The sequence below is a fragment of the Hypanus sabinus genome, chromosome 15, assembly GCF_030144855.1.
Source record: "Hypanus sabinus isolate sHypSab1 chromosome 15, sHypSab1.hap1, whole genome shotgun sequence".
Classification (NCBI taxonomy): Eukaryota; Metazoa; Chordata; class Chondrichthyes; order Myliobatiformes; family Dasyatidae; genus Hypanus; species Hypanus sabinus.
Window position 1 is genome coordinate 92,530,931 of NC_082720.1, and position 19,699 is coordinate 92,550,629.

General features: G+C 41.0%; 2 protein-coding genes across 4 annotated transcripts in view; both read left to right on the forward strand.

The window, feature by feature from the left end:
- Window positions 1–10,763, forward strand: part of larp1 (La ribonucleoprotein 1, translational regulator) — a 236,116-nt gene extending 225,353 nt beyond the window's left edge. For all 3 annotated transcript variants that reach the window (XM_059990743.1, XM_059990745.1, XM_059990744.1), the window contains exons 18-20: window positions 5,014–5,123; window positions 6,061–6,188; window positions 8,296–10,763. In XM_059990743.1, the coding sequence (XP_059846726.1) occupies window positions 5,014–5,123; window positions 6,061–6,188; window positions 8,296–8,517 (460 nt within the window). In that variant the 3' untranslated portion in view covers window positions 8,518–10,763. The remainder of the gene's footprint in view (window positions 1–5,013; window positions 5,124–6,060; window positions 6,189–8,295) is intronic.
- LOC132405715 (uncharacterized) overlaps window positions 1–19,699 on the forward strand; it is a 321,522-nt gene that overhangs the window by 101,718 nt on the left and 200,105 nt on the right. The gene's annotated exons all lie outside the window — the stretch shown is intronic.

A 19,699-nucleotide genomic window follows, 5' to 3' on the forward strand; every position in this document is an offset into this window, starting at 1 on the left:
AACCATTCCAGAATCTAATGATTCCTGAGGACTGGAAAGTTGCAAATGTCACTCTTCTTTTCAAGAAGGAAGAGAAGAAGAAGAAAGGAAATTATAGGCCAGTTAGCCTGATCTCATTGTTTGGAAAGATGTTGGAGTCCATTATTAAGCATGAAGTTTTGGTGTATGTGGAGGCACATGATGAAATAGGCCAAATACAGCATGATTTCCTTAAGGAAAAAATCTTGCCTGACGGATATGTTGGAATTCTTTCAGGAAATAGACTGGATAGACAAGACTCAGTGGTTGTTGTTTATTTGGATTTTCAGCAGGCCTTTGACAAGGTGCTTGCACATGAGGCTGTTTAAGAAGATAAGAGTTTATGATATTACTGGAAAGATTCTAGCATGGATAGAAGATTAGTTGACTGACAGGTGGCAAAGAGTCAGAATAAAGGGAGCTTTGTCTGGGTTTGATGCTGGTGATTAGTGGTGATTCGCAGGAGTCGGTGCTGGGACCACCTCTTTCACGTTATATGTCATTAATTTGGATGATGGAATTGGCTAGATCTGTAGATGATATGAAGATAGTTGGAGGGGCAGGTCATGTTGAGGAAGCAGGGAATCTGCAGAAGCACTTAGACTGATTAGGGAAATGGGAAAGAAGTGGCAGATGGAATGTAGTGTATGAAAGTGGTTAATTATACACTTTTGTAAAAGGAATCATGGCATAAGCTATTTTCTAAATGGTGGAAATTCAGAAATCATTGGTAGAAAGGAACAGGAGTCCTCACAGAATTCCCTAAAGATTAACTGCCAGTGGCTAGTGGTGTTCCTCAGGAGTCAGTATTGGGACTGCTAATTTTCACATTGTTTGTCAATGATTTGGATAATGGAATTGATGGCATTGTGGCAAAGTTTGCAGATGATACGAAGATAAGTAGAGTAGTAGGTAGTGCTGAGGAAGCAATGCAATTGCAGAAGGCATTTGCAAATTGGAAGAACGGGCAAAAAAGTGGCAGATGGAACATTATGTTGGGAAATGTATGATAATGCATTTTGGTAATGACAGGCAATGATCTAAATGGGGAGAAGGTTCAAACATCATAGGTGCAGAAGGACTTGGAATCCTCATGTAGGACTCCCAGAAGGTTAATTTACAGGTTGAGTCTGTGGTAAAGAAGGCAAATGCAATTTCCTTTTCAAATCTTTTTATTATTATTATTATTATTATTATTATTATTCAAAAATAACACAGGTACATCAAAGTAACACTTACAATGCCTCAAAAAAAATTATCTTAAAGATTGAAAATTTTTGTGAATTAAAAAAAACCCTACTAAGCAAGAAAAGTGAGAGGGAAAAAGAAACCCATTGGGAGTACAACCCTGGAGCCATGAGTCATACAGAAAGCTTCTAAAAATAAACATCAAACCGCCAACAAGAAAGAAAAATATATCAAAAAAAACTTACAATTAGATCGTGGAGAAAATCTATCAGTTAACTCAAATGATAATAACGAGCAAATGAGCCCCACCTCTTCTCAAAATCAAATAGTTCAAAGGTTCGACTTCTAATTATCTCCAAGCTAAGACACAGCATCACTTGAGAGAACCATTGTGACAAAGTAGGAGCTGATATATCCTTCCATTTCGACAAGATGGCCCTCCTAGCTATCAGCGTAACAAACGCAATAACATGTTGGTCAGACACAGAAATACCATGGATATTTTGAGGAATTATTCCAAAAAGCACAGTCAATTTATTAGGTTGTAAGTTGATTCTGACTGCTTTAGAAGCTGTTGAAAAGACTGACTTCTAAAACTGTTTTAGTATAGAACATGACCAGAACATGTGTAGCTATCTCAGTTTTACATCTATCACAAAACTTGTCAAAATTGGGAAATATTTTAGAAAGTCTCTCCTTCATCAAATGGTAATGATGCACAATTTTAAATTGAATCAGTGAATGACTAGCACAGATTGAAGAAGAGTTAACCAGCTTCAGAATCTGCATCCAATCCTCCCAATAAAAGTCAAATTGAGTTCCTTCTCCCAATCCTGTTTATTCTTAAGTAAAGGACGCTTATCGCTTTGTAATAATAAATTATAAATTCTTCCAATAGAACCTTTCATCGAAGGGTTCATATTCATAATAGTATCTAACAGGTCAGTCTCCATTATATAAGGGAAATTACTTAAATATTTTTGTAAAAAATGTCTAACTTGAAGGTATTGTAAATAGTGTGAATATGAGAGAGAATATTTATCGACTAATTGTTCAAAAGACATCAATCTGACTCCTTTAAATAAATCCAAAAAAGAATTAATACCTTTATTTTTCCAAAGTAAAAAAAAATTGGATCACTCAGGGAAGGTTAAAAAAAGTAATTACGATAAATTAAGGCAAATGCAATTTATTGGCAATTATTTCATGGGGAATAGAATATAAAAGCAAGGAGTTAATACTGGCACTAGTCAAGCCGCACTTCGAGTATCGTCAACGGTTTTGAGCTAAATATCTCAAAAAGAACATGTCATTGGAGAGAGTCCAGAGGAGGTTCACGAGGATGATCCTGGGAATGAAGGGATTAACATGAGGAGTGTTTGGCAGTTTTGGGCCTGTACTCACTGGAATTTAGAAAATGCAGGGGGGACCTCATTGAAACTTACTGAACGTTGAAAAGACTAGATAGGGTGGGTGTGGAGAGGATGTTTCCTATGATGGGGGGTATCCAGAACCAGAGGGCACAGCCTCAAGATTGTGGGGTGAACTTTTAGATCAGAAGTAAGGAGTTATTTTTTAGCCAGAGAGTAGTGAATCTGTGGAATGCTCTGCCACAGACTCACAGGCCAAGTCCATGAGTACATTTAATGCGGAAGTAGATAATTTCCTGATCATCAGAGTATCAAAGGATATGTTGAGAAGGGTTGAGTGGGATCTGGGATCAGCCATTATGGAATGGCAGAGCAGACTTGATGGGCTGAATGGTCTAATTCTGCTCCTGTGTCTTATGATCTTATGGATGGCTGTGGAGACCAAGTTATTGAGTATATTTAAAGCAGAGGCTGATAGGTTCTTTTGGTCAGGGTGAAAGTGGAGAATGGAGTTCAGAGGGATAATAAATCAGCTGTGATAGAATAGCCTAATTCTGCTCCTATGTCTAATGAACTATTACCTTTGGGTATTTTGGAAGATGGGAAGACGGAGGAGGTCTTCAGGGGGACAAGGGCAAATCTGGTAATGAACTCTCATGGAAGATTGTTGCTGTTTACCTCTCCACTGTGGAAGGGTATTGAGGACATCACCACCTGACTGTGCGGATGATGTCTCCCTCCCAGATGCGCTGAATAACTTTTACGCTTGTTTTGAGGCGAAAAATGTCGTGGCGGCGAGGAAGTCCACCCATCTTCCAAATGACCAGGTGTGAGGAGATGTGAGGAGAACCCCGTGCAGGGTCAACCCACGGAAGGCTGCTGGACCGGACAATATTCCTGGTAGAGTGCTCAGAGGATGTGCAGACCAGTTAGCAGACATTCTCACTGACATCTTCAACACCTCCCCGAGCAGCGCCTTCGTTCCAATGTGCTTCAAGGCCGCCACCATCGTCCCCGTGCTGAAGAAGTCTTCAGCGTCCTGTCTCAATGACTACCGTCCCGTTGCACTCACATCCGTCATCATGAAGTGTTTCAAGAGGCTCGTCAGGCACATCAAGACCCTGCTGCCCCCCCTCACTGGACCTCCTGCAGTTTGCGTACTGTCCCAACTGTTCAACAGATGGTGCCGTTGCCATCACCCTCCACCTGGACAAAAAAGACCCATATGTTCAGATGCTATTCACAGACTTCAGTTCAACATTCAACATAATCATTCCTCGGAAACTGATTGGAAAGCTGAGCCTACTGGGCCTGAACACCTCCCTCTGCAACTGGATGCTAGACTTCCTGACTGGGAGACTTCAGTCAGTCCGGATCGGAAGCAGCATCTCCAACACCATCACACTGAGCACTGGGGCCCCCCAGGGCTGCATGCTCAGTCCACTGCTGTTCACTCTGCTGACCCACGACTGTGCTGAAACACACAGCTCGAAACACATCATCAAGTTCGCTGATGACATGACCATGGTGGGTCTCATCAGCAAGAACGACGAGTCAGCTAACAGAGAGGAGGTGCAGCAGCTAACGGACTGGTGCAGAGCCAACAACCTGTCTCTGAATGTGGACAAAACAGAAGAGATGGTTGTTGACTTCAGGAGGGCACGGAGTGACCACTCTCTGCTGAATATCAACGGCTTCTCGGTAGAGATCGTTAACAGCACCAAATTTCTTGGTGTTCACCTGGCGGAGAATCTCACCTGGTCCCTCAACACCAGCTCCATAGCAAAGAAAGCCCAGCAGCGTCTCTACTTTCTGCGAAGGCTGAGGAGAGTCCATTTCACACCCCCCCATCCTCATCACATTCTACAGAGGTTGTGTTGAGAGTATCCTGAGCAGCTGCATCACTGCCTGGTTCGTAAATTGCACCGTCTCCGATAGCAAGACCCTGCAGCGGATAGTGAGATCAGCTGAGAAGATCATCGGGGTCTCTCATCTCGCCATTACAGACATTTACACTACACGCTGCATCCACAAAGCAAACAGCATTATGAAGAACCCCTCATACAAACTCTTCTCCCTCCTGCCATCTGAGAAAAGCCACTGAAGAATTCGGGCTCTCACGACCAGACTATGTAACAGTTTCTTCCCCCAAGCCATCAGACTCCTCCATACCCAGAGTCTGGATTGACACCAACTTACTGCCCTCTACTGTGCCTATTGTCTTGTTTATTATTTATTGTAATGCCTGCTCTGTTGTGCACTTTTTCAGTCCTGGGTAGGTCTGTAGTCTAGTTTTGTACTGTTTCATGTAGCACCATTGTCCTGAAAAACATTGTCTTGTTTCTACTGTGTACTGTACCAGCAGTTATGGTCGAAATGACAATAAAAAGTGACTTGACTTGCCTGCTTCTGATCACACTGTGTTTGTCTGCTTCAGGTATGGGCTAGAGTGCCTTTTCAGATATTACAGCTATGGCCTTGAGAGGAAATTTAGACCGGAGATATTCAAGGATTTCCAGCAAGAAACCATTGTGGATTATGAAGCAGGTAAGTTGTGATTTTAATGAATACTGCTGACCTGTGTTACATTTCATGGACTGCTTCATTCTAGACGGAGTGGAATGGTGAGTCACCAGCAGTGTCATGGTATCAGGCATATTCTAGTTTTCTTACTGTTCCTGGGAATTTTGTTACTAATAGTCATACAGCAAAAAAGTGGTCCATGCTGATCAGATGCCCATTCAGACCACTGTTTTATCCTTAATATCTCAAATCCTTTCCTATCCATGGACCTGTTCAACTGTCTTTTGAACACTGTTAGTGAACCACATTCTAGAGCAGTTTGTTCCATACACTGACTGCCCTCTGTTTTAAAAGAATAGTCGCTTAAATTCTCATTAAATCTTTCCTCCCTCAGCTTAAACCTATGGTTTAGATTCCCCAATTTTTATTGCTATCTATGTTCTCATGATTTCAGAAACTTGATTATTCTGTGACTCTCAATCTCTGGTCAACAGTGTCATTGTTGTTGAAGATGCATGAGTTGTGTAATATTGGATCAGAATCACTGCATCGGATGCAAGGTGTATTGCTGTGTGTTGCATAATCCAAGAGATGGTTTTCCTACCAGTGAGAATAGCAGTGACACACAAGTGCTTGGTTCATTCTGATCTGAGGAGTGTGTCTCATGTGGGCCCTCTCCCGGCCCAGTGTTGTGTTTTTACACACTGGGTGCTGCAGACTGATTAAACTGCTGGAAAGCAGGCTGTAAATAACTCTTCCTAAAATAATTTACTACTTATTTTATGGTGTGCGTAGACTTTCTATGGATCGATCTTGAGAATTACCTTTGAATGTGTGGTGTTGAGATCCTGCTGATATTGAGGGAACTCTGATCTATTGGGCAGTTAGAATATCTGAGGCATGTGCAACTGATTCACCATTTGTAATGTTTGTGCTGTGTGTTTTCTGTTTGAAAATTTAGGACAGCTGTATGGATTAGAGAAATTCTGGGCCTATCTAAAGTATTCAAAAGCTAAGAATCTGGATATCGACCCAAAACTTCAGGAATACCTCAGCAAATTTAAACGCTTAGAAGATTTCCGGGTGGATGTAAGTAACAGTGACCATGTGAAACATTCCACAAAATCTTCTCAGATTTTCAGCTGGGTGCTGGTGTCGATTTTGACCAAAAGTTTCGATGACAAAGTCCGCCATCTTCATCAGGGATATTGGCCTAGGCACGTGTAATCCAGTGGTATTTAAATAGTATATATACTGAACTCCTGTCGTTCATCCCTCCTGGTTGTTTAATCCTCAACCAGTCCTGTTTCTGCAAAATCGCAGAGTAGGTTGTGGTAGGGCCGTCTGCAGTACCCAGAGCTGACTGTAGTTGTCTTTATCTGGAGAGACCGAGGGATGGAATGGATGCAGAATGGGGTGGGTGCTGCTTGACTATAACCTGATCGAGTTGTGGAAGTAATGGATAGTGTTTTGTTTTGAGATTTTCCAAAGATGCTGCAGTCTGGAGATGGGAGTGAATGTGATTAAAGGCTCATGAGCTACATCTAACATGAGTCAGAGGTAGAGAGGGATAGAGATCTTGTGGTGGGGACCGGTTGCCCTTACATGCCCAGATATAGAAAACAGGCAACTGTAGCAAGCATATAGATGAGGGTAGTGCAGTGGATGTGACCTACATGGATTTTAGTAAGGCATTTGACAAGGTTCCACACGGTAGGCTTATTCAGAAAGTCAGAAGGCATGGGATCCAGGGAAGTTTGGCCAGGTGGATTCAGAATTGGCTTGCCTGCGGAAAGCAGAGGGTTGTGGTGGAGGGAGTACATTCAGATTGGAGGGTTGTGACTAGTGATGTCCCACAAGGATCTGTTTTGGGACCTCTACTTTTCGTGATTTTTACTAACGACCTAGATATGGGGGTAGAAGGGTGGGTTGGCAAGTTTGCAGACAACACAAAGTTTGGTGGTGGTGTAGGTAGTGTAGAGGATTGTTGAAGATTGCAGAGAGACATTGATAGGATGCAGAAGTGGGCTGAGAAATGGCAGATGGAGTTCAACCCGGAGAAGTGAGAGGTGGTACGCTTTGGAAGGACAAACTCCAAAGCAGAGTACAAAGTAAATGGCAGGATACTTGGTAGTGTGGAGAAGCAGAGGTAATCTGGGGGTACATGTCCACAGATCCCTGAAAGTTGCCTCAAAGGTATATAGGGTAGTTAAGAAAGCTTATGGGGTGTTAGCTTTCATAAGTCGAGGGATAGAGTTTAAGAGATGCGATGTAATGATGCAGCTCTATAAAACTCTAGTTAGGCCACACTTGGAGTACTGTGTCCAGTTCTGGTCGCCTCACTATAGGAAGGATGTGGAAGCATTGGAAAGGGTACAGAGGAGATTTACTAGGATGCTGCCTGGTTTCGAGAGTATGCATTATGATCAGAGATTAAGGGAGCTAGGACTTTACTCTTTGGAGAGAAGGAGGATTAGAGGAGACAAGATAGAGGTGTACAAGATATTAAGAGGAACAGACAGAGTGGACTGCCAGTGCCTCTTCCCCAGGGCACCACTGCTCAGTACAAGAAGAAATGGCTTTAAGTTAAGTTCAAGGGGGATATTGGAGGAAGGTTTTTCACTCAGAGAGTGGTTGGTGTGTGGAATGCACTGCCTGAGTCAGTGGTGGAGGCAGATACACTAGTGAAGTTTAAGAGACTACTAGACAGTCTCTTAAACTTAAGGTGGGGGGTTATATGTGAGGCAGGGTTTGAGGGTCAGCACAACATTGTGGGCCGAAGGGCCTGCAATGTGCTGTACTATTCTATGTTTAGGCATTAGAATGGGAGGCTGGGTCAGATGAATGTGTGAATAAGGATAACATTGAAAGGGGAGCTTCAGATTCTATCATTCGAATTGTTTCGGGAGGAATGTGGAAACTGGCTGATCTGAACAAGTTACTCATGAAACAAAATGGGTGAGCAAAGAGATTTGTCAGTGGTTTTGGGAGGGTATACATTAATTTGTCAGAGCAACAGTACTCAGTAGGTGGGATTCAGTCAGTTATAAAAGGAACTAATTCAGTCCTGTTAACAGTTCAGGCGTGTGTGCCACTAGGGAAGAATGCAAGGGGTTTGCATATTTCTCAGTTGTAAAATTATTGAAGGTTTAACTAATTATTGGAGAGCAGAATGAAGTAGTTGTTTCTGTTGCAGCCTCCAATTGGCGATGATGTTGGCCGCAAACGACAGTCACTGGCAGGTGAAGAAAAACGCCGGCTCCCATCCGTGTCTTCCAGTAAAATGTGTGGTTCTGCCAGTGATGCTGAGAATGGGTCGCTATTTCCCCCTCAAAGCATGAACGAAGGAACCAATTCAACTCTGATCCCAGAAGGGGCTTCGGCAGGACTCGTGCAAGTGAGAGCCACAGGCAAATAGAGAGTGGACTCTGCCTCTAACCCTGGATCTTTATTTGTACTTTGGTATTGTCACCTCAATGAGCTACAGAAAAACTGGGCTGGATATCAGACATTCTTCAACGCTGGGCAGTGGCCATTGCAGCAACTGCAGGAAGATTTATATTCTATGCTGGTTTCACAGCCTTCACCCATATGAATGAATGTTGCATGAGAACAATTGGTCTGAAATATAATTCATCTGCTTGATTTGGGAGTCGACAATACAGCTTCACTCAGATATCCAAAAAAAAATCCGAACCCCTCCCTAGTGGAGAATGGGATTAAAGAGATGCCTTATTATTGCCTGCTCCTGTTTGTGAGCAGCACATAGTTAAATTCTGCTCGCTCAGCTAATGACTCTCCTGTTGGTCTGCTAATGTTGATAAAATTATCCGTTCCTTACCCTGGATTTTGAATTGTTGAGGTTTTTGTTAGTGCCCCAATTTAAAGTTGCCGCAGGCGGACGGAATAGGAATGGTGATGTCAAATACAGATGCTCTTGCACCACAGGTACTTTGTGTCAGGCCAGATCCCCATGGTGGACTGAACTTCAATAGCCTGACGGCCGCAGATACTGACGTTAGAAAATAGCCCAGTGACCCATGTCAAGCTTTCCATCAGGGTCACTGCTAAATTGTCTTTGGCCACCATTCTTATCCTGTTACCATCTAGTTGTCTCTTTCACTTTGCCATACCCAAGCCAGCACCTTGAAAAATTGAACTATCTGATTTCTTCGGCATTGATGAATCTGTCTGCTTGAAGTAGTATTGCTGAAATTATACTGGGTGACATCATTCACGACTGTCATGTGTTCTGTAGGGATGTCACAGTGTCGTTTATTTTGATGTCCTGGTAAAGTAGTGACCTGAAGTCGCATCTAGATTGTTGTCCTGGAATCACAGCCTTTGCTAGGAGCCAAAGTGTCACCGTGTTAATCATTATCATCATCACTTTAGTTTTGGGCTGTGGTTCGAGTAAATGGAAAAAAAACTGAGCCTTTCGGGTTTGCTGTGTGCTACTTTAATGCTGTTGATACGTCGTGCTTGCTGTGCATGTATCTCATGGGTAGCAGGAGTAGGCTCTGCAGAATGAGCTGGTGATGAGAAAACCTATTAGCTTAGGCTTTCCAACTAGCTCTACGCCGGGTTCATCTGTCCTCTGAGGAACCGTTGGCACGATTGATCCCTCTGTCCCCGAGGGTTGGGTGACACTTGTGATGAGATTTCATCTTCTTTGCTCTCTTTCAGTGCATTTAGATGTCCCATTCTTGTACCTTATTACTTTTCATGCTTTTTTTTCTTCCCTTTTGTATCTCCCTGTCCATCAGTTTATCTCGTGCCCATCCCCTGCCCCTCACACACGCCAATGACATGTCTCTTCTCTCATGCATGTGTGTCAGTGTCTTAAGTGCACAAACACACCGCCCATTTGTTTTTCTATCGTGCATGTGTGCCCTCTGAACGTCATGCACATACCCACCCCTCTGCCCTTCCATCTCCCAGCAAAATTGTCTAAGTTATTTAGGATCTTCTTGCTGTATGGGAATTGTATCTCCACGTGAATGGACCATGCACTAATGTAGAATGTGGCAGGTGTCACTGAATATAACCTTCGTCTTCCTCTTTCCTCAGTGCCGAACTCACTGAAGGGCTAAACTCCTGAAACCAAAGGTTTGATCCATGCTGTTGAATGTTTTTGATGTTAGTTCTTATAGAAGACATGGGAGAAGAACTGCTGACCATTGTAAGGAGTGTGGGATAAAATATTAGTCCTGGGTAACTTTCCCTCTTCCCAGGGCTGTAATGCTTTTCAAGAGGATGTGTCTAATTGAACCTCGCCACAATTAGGTATGTCCTAAAAACATCCGATGTGTTTAGGGTCTTCTAGACTGCAAACACTTGAGGACGGCTGCCTGATGGTGTTCGCAAAGTTGATTAAAACCTGACACTAGTTCTGTGACTTTGAGAACTCATTGTTTACATTTACATGTTCAGTCATCCCATAATCTTCCAGGATTCCTGTAAGCGACTGCCTGGATTGTCAGGACTGAGATCACTCACAGGACATTGGTTTCCTCTCCTTAACCAGAATGTTCATGTCGAACAGACTGATTTATTTGCAACTAAGAGGCTCAATTATTGGTGTAATTCAGGTGGAGATTCCTGAATGTGCAACCAGTTGTGTAATGTGAAGCTGCTGTTTATTTAATGAATTTCTTTGAAATGCCTCTGAAACAAGAACATTTTATTTCAGGTAATTTGGTGAGCATCTCTTTGCTGTTTATTGTACAGAAATCACACTGTTGGGAGTTAAAATTCCAGTGTGTAATTCATGGCACGATTTGTATATAACGCAAGTCCACCAGCTTTTAGGTGAATGTCTTTTTTTTTTTCCTAAGTAAGAAATCTTTAAGAATCTAGCCATATTTGCCAAAGAAAAATCTCTGGGTTTCACTGATGCTGAAAACATTAAAACAAAAGGTGCTGTGGATTTATTCTGAGTGAACAATGCAGCTTGCATGGACAATTTGTGTTAAGGCCATTTTCCTTTCTCTTTGGTGCCCACCCAATGAACCACTTGCCTCTGATTACCCCATGCCAACTGTTCTATCCACAGGAGCACCAGCCTACATCACCCACCGTCTGCCATGCCTCCTGTTCGGCGGGGTCCCCAGGAACGACCACCTGATTTTGGTAACAGCATGACGATAAAAATGCTTAAATTGTAAAATGTACAAAATTAGAACCGTTCTTGAAGCACCGTGAATGATAATCACTATCATATACCAAACTCACCAAGCCATCCACGTGACACTGCCTAAATTAATAGTGCTCTCAGGCCCAGTGAAATGGGGCATGGCGATCACTGAGTTGGGCTCCTGCCCTCTCTGGTCCGGGTATTTATAGCTTGAGACTCAGATCTGCTTGGTAGAAGAGTAACACGAAAAGAAGAGAAAAGATTACTGCAAACATCCCATGTGTCTTGTGCTAAAGCACATTAGAGCTGTGTAGCTTGTCATCACTGTAAAGTTTAGAGTTTCAGTTGTACACATAAAGTAAATCTACACTAACTCTTCTAAGAGTCAACAATTAATTTGTGATGTAATGTGCATGTCCCAGGACTTTTCTTTGCACTATCTGAATCACTTAACTGTACTCACTCTCCTTTCAGGTTTTCAAGTTCTACTTTGGTGCCCTATTAAAACACGGTAATATTTGGTTGTCCCCAAAAGATTACATGAATTCTGCTGAAAAATTATGTTTAGAACCTTTGTAAGCCTATTTTTTGATTGTCTTCACATGTAGAATATAAAGGATGTAAACCGTATTTTGGGGTTTGTTGAACCCAAGTTATTACTAAGAGTTCTAATGTCTTGAGATTCCATGGTGAAGTAGTCAGGGTTTGATTTAAAAAAACAATATGTCCCTCAGTCTGTCACGATTAGCTTGAAAATCATATCCTTGGAGAACTTACATAAAGCATGTGATTTCCACTGGAGTTAGATTATCACCTCTCTGGAAATGACTTGTAGGTATTAGTCTTATTCACTGATTAAAGTGATTGGAACAAACCTCCAGCCCCCCAATTGCAGTCTGTACCTACAGTCAGACCTCCAGCTGCCCAATTGCAGTCTGAGGCTGTGGAATGACACAGGTCCAGGGGAGTATGGCAGGTGCTTACTGAGTTGGGGACTTCAAGCTGAATATTTCACTGAGTCAATAGATAATTGTTAGGGGAAATGAATCCGAATCTAGCAGCTAGGGGTTGATTTTGTGATGATAAGATACTGTTTATGACACAGATTTGGCAGGTTCTAGTAGAGCTTGATTTGAGATAGTAAATTTTGAAATACTCTGCAAAGGGTTGAGGGTTAGTCTAAATACATCATTAAACCTGCTTTGTGGATTTCTTGATCGCAGGTGGAGGGACAGTATGAAATGGAAGGAATATACTTTTGTGTAGAAAATTAATTCCTTGTTTGATTCACAGCTGTGGTTGAGAAGTACCTCATAGATCAGAAATTGTGCTGAATTTGGAGAGTTTCTTGTGCTGGTTGGATTCACACTTGCTTTCTTTTTGATAGCTGTGGAATACTTGTGCCTGCAGCTTTCCTCCAATGTGTTTACACTGGTCACATTATGACATTTCATTTCAATCTCCAGTCAGGTCATAGACATGATGACCAAGTCAGTGATTAATGATAAATTTAACCGAATTTAAAGCCTTTCACAAAATGGGACAGGTGTCTTTTCTGATATTGAATGCCAAGAGTTTGGCCATTCAGGAACGCAGGGAATGGCCCTGTGTGAAAAGTCACAGGAGCACTGATGAAGGTGCTTCAGGCTCTAACTCCCAGTAATGTCTCATTGCTGCTGAATTTGGTCATCTGACCCATTGACATGTGCTTCCAAGTCTGTTCCTCAGGAGCTGATAATTCACACTGAGTGCTTGAGTTTTGTTTGTCTCTGGTCTCCATTGCCAGGAGGGTCAATAGGATATTCAGTTCTCAGTAGAGCCAATTGAAAATTGAGAGCATGGTTTGCAAAGGGCATGTGGTGCTGTTATGAGCCATGATCAGTTATCCAACAGTACAAAGTAGGTTGAGGGCATGAGTGGAACACTCAATGTCTGTTTGGGTGCCAGTGAATCTCCTTATGCTGGCTGCTGTAATTCTAGAAATAACCACGTGCACAGATTTATTCCACTTTAAAAAAACTTGTAAGATACTTGAACAAGAACTTGTAACATAAATTTAATCATTTGGAGTCTTTGCTTTTTAGTCTGATGTGGTTCCTTCTGGCTAGTGTTTTGCCCTTTGTAATTTGTGGTAACTGCTTTCCTTTTATATAAAATCAATTAAAATTCACAAAAATTAAATAAAAACACTAAAATGACCAATTTGTTTGGTTTTGTTTAATGTAAGCATGGATTATAATTCTTTCAGTAAGTAGGCTTCCTGCCTCTGTAAAAATTACTTATGGTAACTGATCCTAGAGATACACAGAGGTTGGTCCATGATCATCGTTCCTCTCATCCTAAACCTCACCTTTGAATAGCACGCTGGGATAGAGCCACTATTGTGTAGATTAAGTCCTTTGTGGGAAGTTTGTTGAAGGTGAAGTGCAAGGAAAAAGGATTGAGAAAAATTCACAGCCTTGTACAGCCCATTTAACGTGAGGACTGGGTTGGCCCGAGGTGGATGTTGGCTTGAACTATGGCTTTATGTGCTAGTGGATGTCTGAGAGCAGCTAAATGAGGATACTGTATAACCATGACTGTCAGATCTTAAAAGGCCGAGTAGTTATTCATGATGCTATCTAAACTTGTAAGTTACTCTTTCTCTCTTTGTATTTGTTCATTTCTCATCTATTAGTGCGTAGTATAGTGAGAATGGTTCCGGGGCAGTACTGAGTAGGATGTGGGAAGTCTGGGAGATCTCCAGTCTTCCAGCTAAACATATCTGTCAAAAGGGAGCAGGTTGCACTTGAATCTGAGAGAGAGACCAATATTCTTGCAGGCAGATTTACTGGAGCTGTTGGAAGTGGTTTAAACTAATGTGGCAGGGGGATGGGAACCAGGATGATAGAGCTGAGGATGAGCCAGCAGGTTTACAAGTAGATGATGGATGTAACATAGATGTAAAGGACAAGCCAATGACTGGGTATAAATGCAGACAGAGCAAACAATCATTGTACCACCAGCAAAATTCAAAAAGGAAAAGAATGCAGGACTGAAGGTGCTGCATTTAAATGTGTATAGCATTGGAAATAAGGTGGACAAGCTCTTGGCACAATTAAAGATTAGTCAGTATAACATTTAAGTTGTGGCTGAAAGAAAGCCATAGTTGGGAGCTTTAACGTCAAAGCATATACTTTGTATCGAAAGGATGGGCAGGAAGGCATAGGTGGTGGTGTGGCTCTGTTGATAAGAGATGGAATTACATCTTTAGAAAGAGGTGACATAGGGTCGGAGAATGAGTGGAATTAAGAAATTGCAAGGTTAAAAAAACATAGACCTCCAAATAGTAGCTAAACTGTCAGGTTGACATTGCAAAGGGAGCTGCAAAAGGCATGTGCAACTCGGTTTGGCTAGTGGCTTAATCTAGGGGAAGACAGCCCTCGACCAGGCCAAACTTAAGAAATCTTGTTTAGATGGACGCTGTGTGATGTATCCCATTACAAATCAGTACTATGAAATAACGCAATGTGCAATTAAATGACTGAGCTTTATCATTCTTAATTCGACTATATGGTTAGTAAAGAAGCAAAAAAAGGGTCCATTCTCATGAAACAGTCTATGCACAACGTTGGAGATAGCCGTTTGTCCACCATCTACCTCCTCCAAGCATCGCTGACCTTCAGATCCTTGCTCCACCTGGTGATCTACTAACTCTCTCCATTTGCATCTTCTCTCCTCATCTCTCTCTCTCTCTCTGTGGCAAAAGCCTGCAAAATCTCTGATCCCAGACCCACAAGAAAGAACTACATCCCTCATTGGATAGCCTCACATTCCAAAGCCCCGTTATCTCTATTCATAACCCAAACATTGCTGCTACAGACAAACCATTACATTAGCAGTGAAACCTTACAGCATGTTACACATGTAATAAAGGTAACAACACAATTGTAATGGGAGACTTCAATTTGTAAGGGGATTGGGAAAATCAGGTTGGTGTTAGATCTCGAAGGAGAGAATTTGTTGAATGCCTACGAGATGGCTTTTTCTTGTAATTTATTTTTATTGAAGTTCATCAAACATTTTCATAAGATGTATTTCAGACATTGTACGTATATATCACAAATCTCCACAAAGTATTTATCTGAGTTATAGAAAAGAGGAAAGAAAAAACAAGCAAAAGGAAAGAACTATGTACAAATAGGGAGTGATCTTTTTTTTGACAACAGATTCATTGATTCGTGAAAATAAAATCAGGCCTATGAGGCATTATGTAGTTAAACCATTTTTCCCAGTGTGAATCAAATTGTTCCAGCTTATGATTAACAGATGCTGTTATCTTCTTCATTTTGTAAATGTCCATTGTAATTTCCATCCATGTATTTAAAATTGGGCTCTTCTGTGATAACGATTTCCTAGTAAGAGTCTTTTTACCAGCCACCAACAGTATATTCATTAAATATTTATCTCTTTTCAACCACTCTTGAGGTATGTATACAAAATATATGGTCTTACTCTCCAAGGGTATTTCACATTTAAAGATGTCTTGTCGGGCATTGTGTATCCCCCTCCAATAGTTTTTGATAAGAGGGCAGTCCCAAAAAATATAATGATATGCATTTTGATTTCCACAATTTCTCCAGCAACCAGGGAGGTTACTATCATAATAGGATTTCTGAGAGGGTGTAATAAAATATCTTATCAAGGTTTTCCATCCAAACTCCCTCAATTTCTGTGAACTGGTACACTTCCATTGATAACTCCATATTGTTGTCTATTCTTCCTCAGATATAATTATCCCTCCCTCCTCCTCCCATTTTGTTTTAATGTACAAACCCCATTTCCAGAAAAGTTGGGATATTTTCCAAAATGCAATAAAAACAAAAATCTGTCATTTGTTAATTCACATGAACCTTAATTTAACTGACAAAAGTACAAAGAAAAGATTTTCAATAGTTTTACTGACCAACTTAATTGTATTTTGTAAATATGCACAAACTTAGAATTTGATGGCTGCAACACACTCAACAAAAGTTGGGATAGAGTTAAGGTAAGGTTGAAAAGTGCACAGAATATTCAAGTAACACCGGTTTGGAAGACTCCACATTAAGCAGGCTAATTGGTAGCAGGTGAGGTATCATGACTGGGTATAAAAGTAGCGTCCATCAAAGGCTCAGTCCTTGCAAGCAAGGATGGGTCGTGGTTTACCCCTTCGTGCCAAAATTCGTGAGAGAATTGTTAGTTCAAAAGGAACATTTCCCAAGGCAAGATTGCAGAGAATTTAGGTCTTACAACATCTACAGTACGTAATATTGTGAAAAGATTCAGAGATATCTCAGTGCATAAAGGGCAAGGTCGGAAACCACTGTTGAATGTGCGTGATCTTCGAGCCCTCAGGCAGCACTGCCTAAGAAACCGTCATGCTACTGTGACAATTATAGCCACCTGGGCTCGGGAGTACTTTGGAAAACCATTGTCACTTAACAGAGTCCGTCGCTGCATCCAGAAATGCAACTTGAAACTGTATTACACAAGGAGGAAGCCATACATCAACTCTGCAGAAACGCCTGTGAGTTCTCTGGGCCCAAGCTCATCTCAGATGGACCGAAAGACTGTGGAACCGTGTGCTGTGGTCAGATGAGTCCACATTTCAGCAAATTTTCGGAAAAAACAGGCATCGAGTTCTCCGTGCCAAAGATGAAAATGACCATCCTGATCAGCGAAAGGTGCAAAAGCCAGTATCTGTGATGGGTATGGGGGTGCATCAGGGCCCACGGCATGGGTGAGTTGCATGTATGTGAAGGTACCATTGACTCTGAGGCATATATTAGGATTTTAGAGAGACATATGTTTCCATCAAGGCGACGTCTCTTCCCGGGACATCCATGCTTATTTCAGCAGGACAATGCCAGACCACATTCTGCAGGGGCTACAACAATGTTGCTTTGTAGACACAGAGTGTGTATGCTTGACTGGCCTGCTGCCAGTCCAGATCTATCTCCTGTTGAAAATGTATGGTGCATCATGAAGAGGAGAATCAGACAACGGAGACCACGGACTGTTGAGCAGCTGAAGTCTTATATCAAGCAAGAATGGACAAAATTTCCAATTGCATATCTACTACAATTAGTATCCTCAGTTCCAAAATGATTAAAAAGTGTTATTAAAAGTAAAGGTAATGTAACACAATGGTAAACATGCCTCTTTCTTAACTTTTGTTCAGTGTGTTGCAGCCATCAAATTCTAAATTTGTGTATATTTACAAAATACAATTAAGTTGGTTAGTAAAACTATTGAAAATCTTTTCTTTGTACTTTTGTCAGTTAAATTAAGGTTCATGTGAATTAACATATGACAGATTTTTGTTTTTATTGCATTTTGGAAAATATCCCAACTTTTCTGGAAATGTGGTTTGTATGAAGTCGAATGTGTTTTAAGATTTGACAACCCTTATACATGCTTGAAATGATTCTACTACCATTATCTGAATTATATGCTTTTCTAAAGAGCTCTATCAAGCATGTATTTGCCTTGGTTACATTTTTAAGCATTTTATTAACATATTGTTGCATCTGTAAATACCGATTAAAAATCTTGTTTTTCTAATGTGTTTCTCTTTAAGCATTTCAAAACTGAACAGTGTTCCTTCTTTCATTATGTTGCAAAGAACTGTTATTCCCTTAGCTGTCCAGTCCTTAAATCTAGCATCCAATTTATTTGGTTTAAAATCCGAGTCATATGCACACCATTTAAGAATTGCAAAATCTCCCTCTAGATTATATTATTTTATAGTAGTTTTCCATATTTTAAGAGTTAATTTCACCCATGGGTTATCAATAGTATTTAAGTAACTTTGCAGGTTGTTATCAGCCAAAATTGCTGGTATGGGGATGGGAAGTACCCGCTCCTCAATGTTTTTCCATTGAGCGTCATATGATGGGTTGCACCAACATATCACAGCTCTCAACTGTGCTGCAAAATAATAATCTCTAAGAGAAGGCAAGCCCTATCCCCCCTTTTGCTTTGCTAATTGCAAAGTTTTGAGACGAACTCTAGGCCTTTTACCCTGCCAAATATACCTTGATAGCATCTTGTTCCAGTCATTGAATTGATTTTGATTAATCTCTATTGGTAGGGTCTGAAAGAGATACAACAGTCTGGGCAGTATATTCATTTTAATAGACTCAATCCTTGAACCGAGACTGAAAAAAGGAATCAGGTTCCATCTTGCCACATCTTCCTTAATTTTTTTATATAAAGGCTGATAATTATATTCTCATAATTTTGCCAAATCTTTTGGCATAATGATGCCCAAATATTTGAAAGACTGTATGTGCCATGCCCAGGGGTATCGACTTTCAATTTTTCTTGGTGGGCTATATATGTAAGTAATTGGGTTTTATCTGTTGATCTTGTATCCTGATAATTGACCATATTGTTGGTTGCCCTAGTTAGATCAAAATGTCAACCACATAACAAGCCAATTTATGCTCTGTCCTTTTAATAGTAATTCCCCTGATATCTTCATTTTGTCTGATGTATTGAGCTAATGGTTCCAGATATAACGCGGAGTAGTGGTGACCATGCACAACCTTGTCTCGTGCCCCTTTCTAGGGTAAGACTATTTGATAAATATCCAATGATTTTAATCCTAGCAGTAGGATTGTCATATAGTGTCTGTATAGTTTTAATAATTGTGTCTTGGAAACCAAATCTATGTAAAACTCTGTAAAGAAAATTCCAATTAACCGAATCAAATGCTTTTTCAGCGTTCATGCTTATCACTATTGCTTCGATTTTATTTTTTTTGTATATGATCCATAATGTGAAGTGTCCTTCGTATATTGTTGTGTCTGACATTGTCGTATAAAACCTGTCTGATCGTTACGTATCAGTATCAAACTCCTCTAATCGTTTGGCCATGATGGAGGTAAATAACCTATAATCTACATTAAGAACGGATATTGGTCTAAATGACCCACATTCCATTTTATCCTTGCCTTCTTTCGGTATAGCTGAGATTATCACTTACGAGATGGCTTTTTAGAACAGCTTGTGTTTGTGCTTACATGGTGAAAGGCTATCCTGGACTGAGTCTTGTGTAGTAACCCAGATCTTATCTTAATGTCAAAGATTGCCCCTTCGAGGCAGGAATTATAATATGATTGAATTCATACTGCAATTTGAGAGGGAGAAGCACAAGTCACATGTATCAGTATCACAATGGAACAAAAAGAATTATAGAGGCATGAGAAGGGAGCTTGCCCAGGTGGATTCGACGTGGATACTGGCAGGAATGATGGCAGGGCAAAAATGGCTGGGAATAGTTCACAAGGCACAGGATAGATAAGTCCCACAGAGGAAGAAGTTCACAAATGGCAGAGGTAGGCAACTATGGCTGATGTGAAGGAAGTTAAGGACTGTGTAAAAGTCAAGGAAAGGGCATATAGGTAGCAAAAGTGAGTGGGAAATTGGATGATTGGGA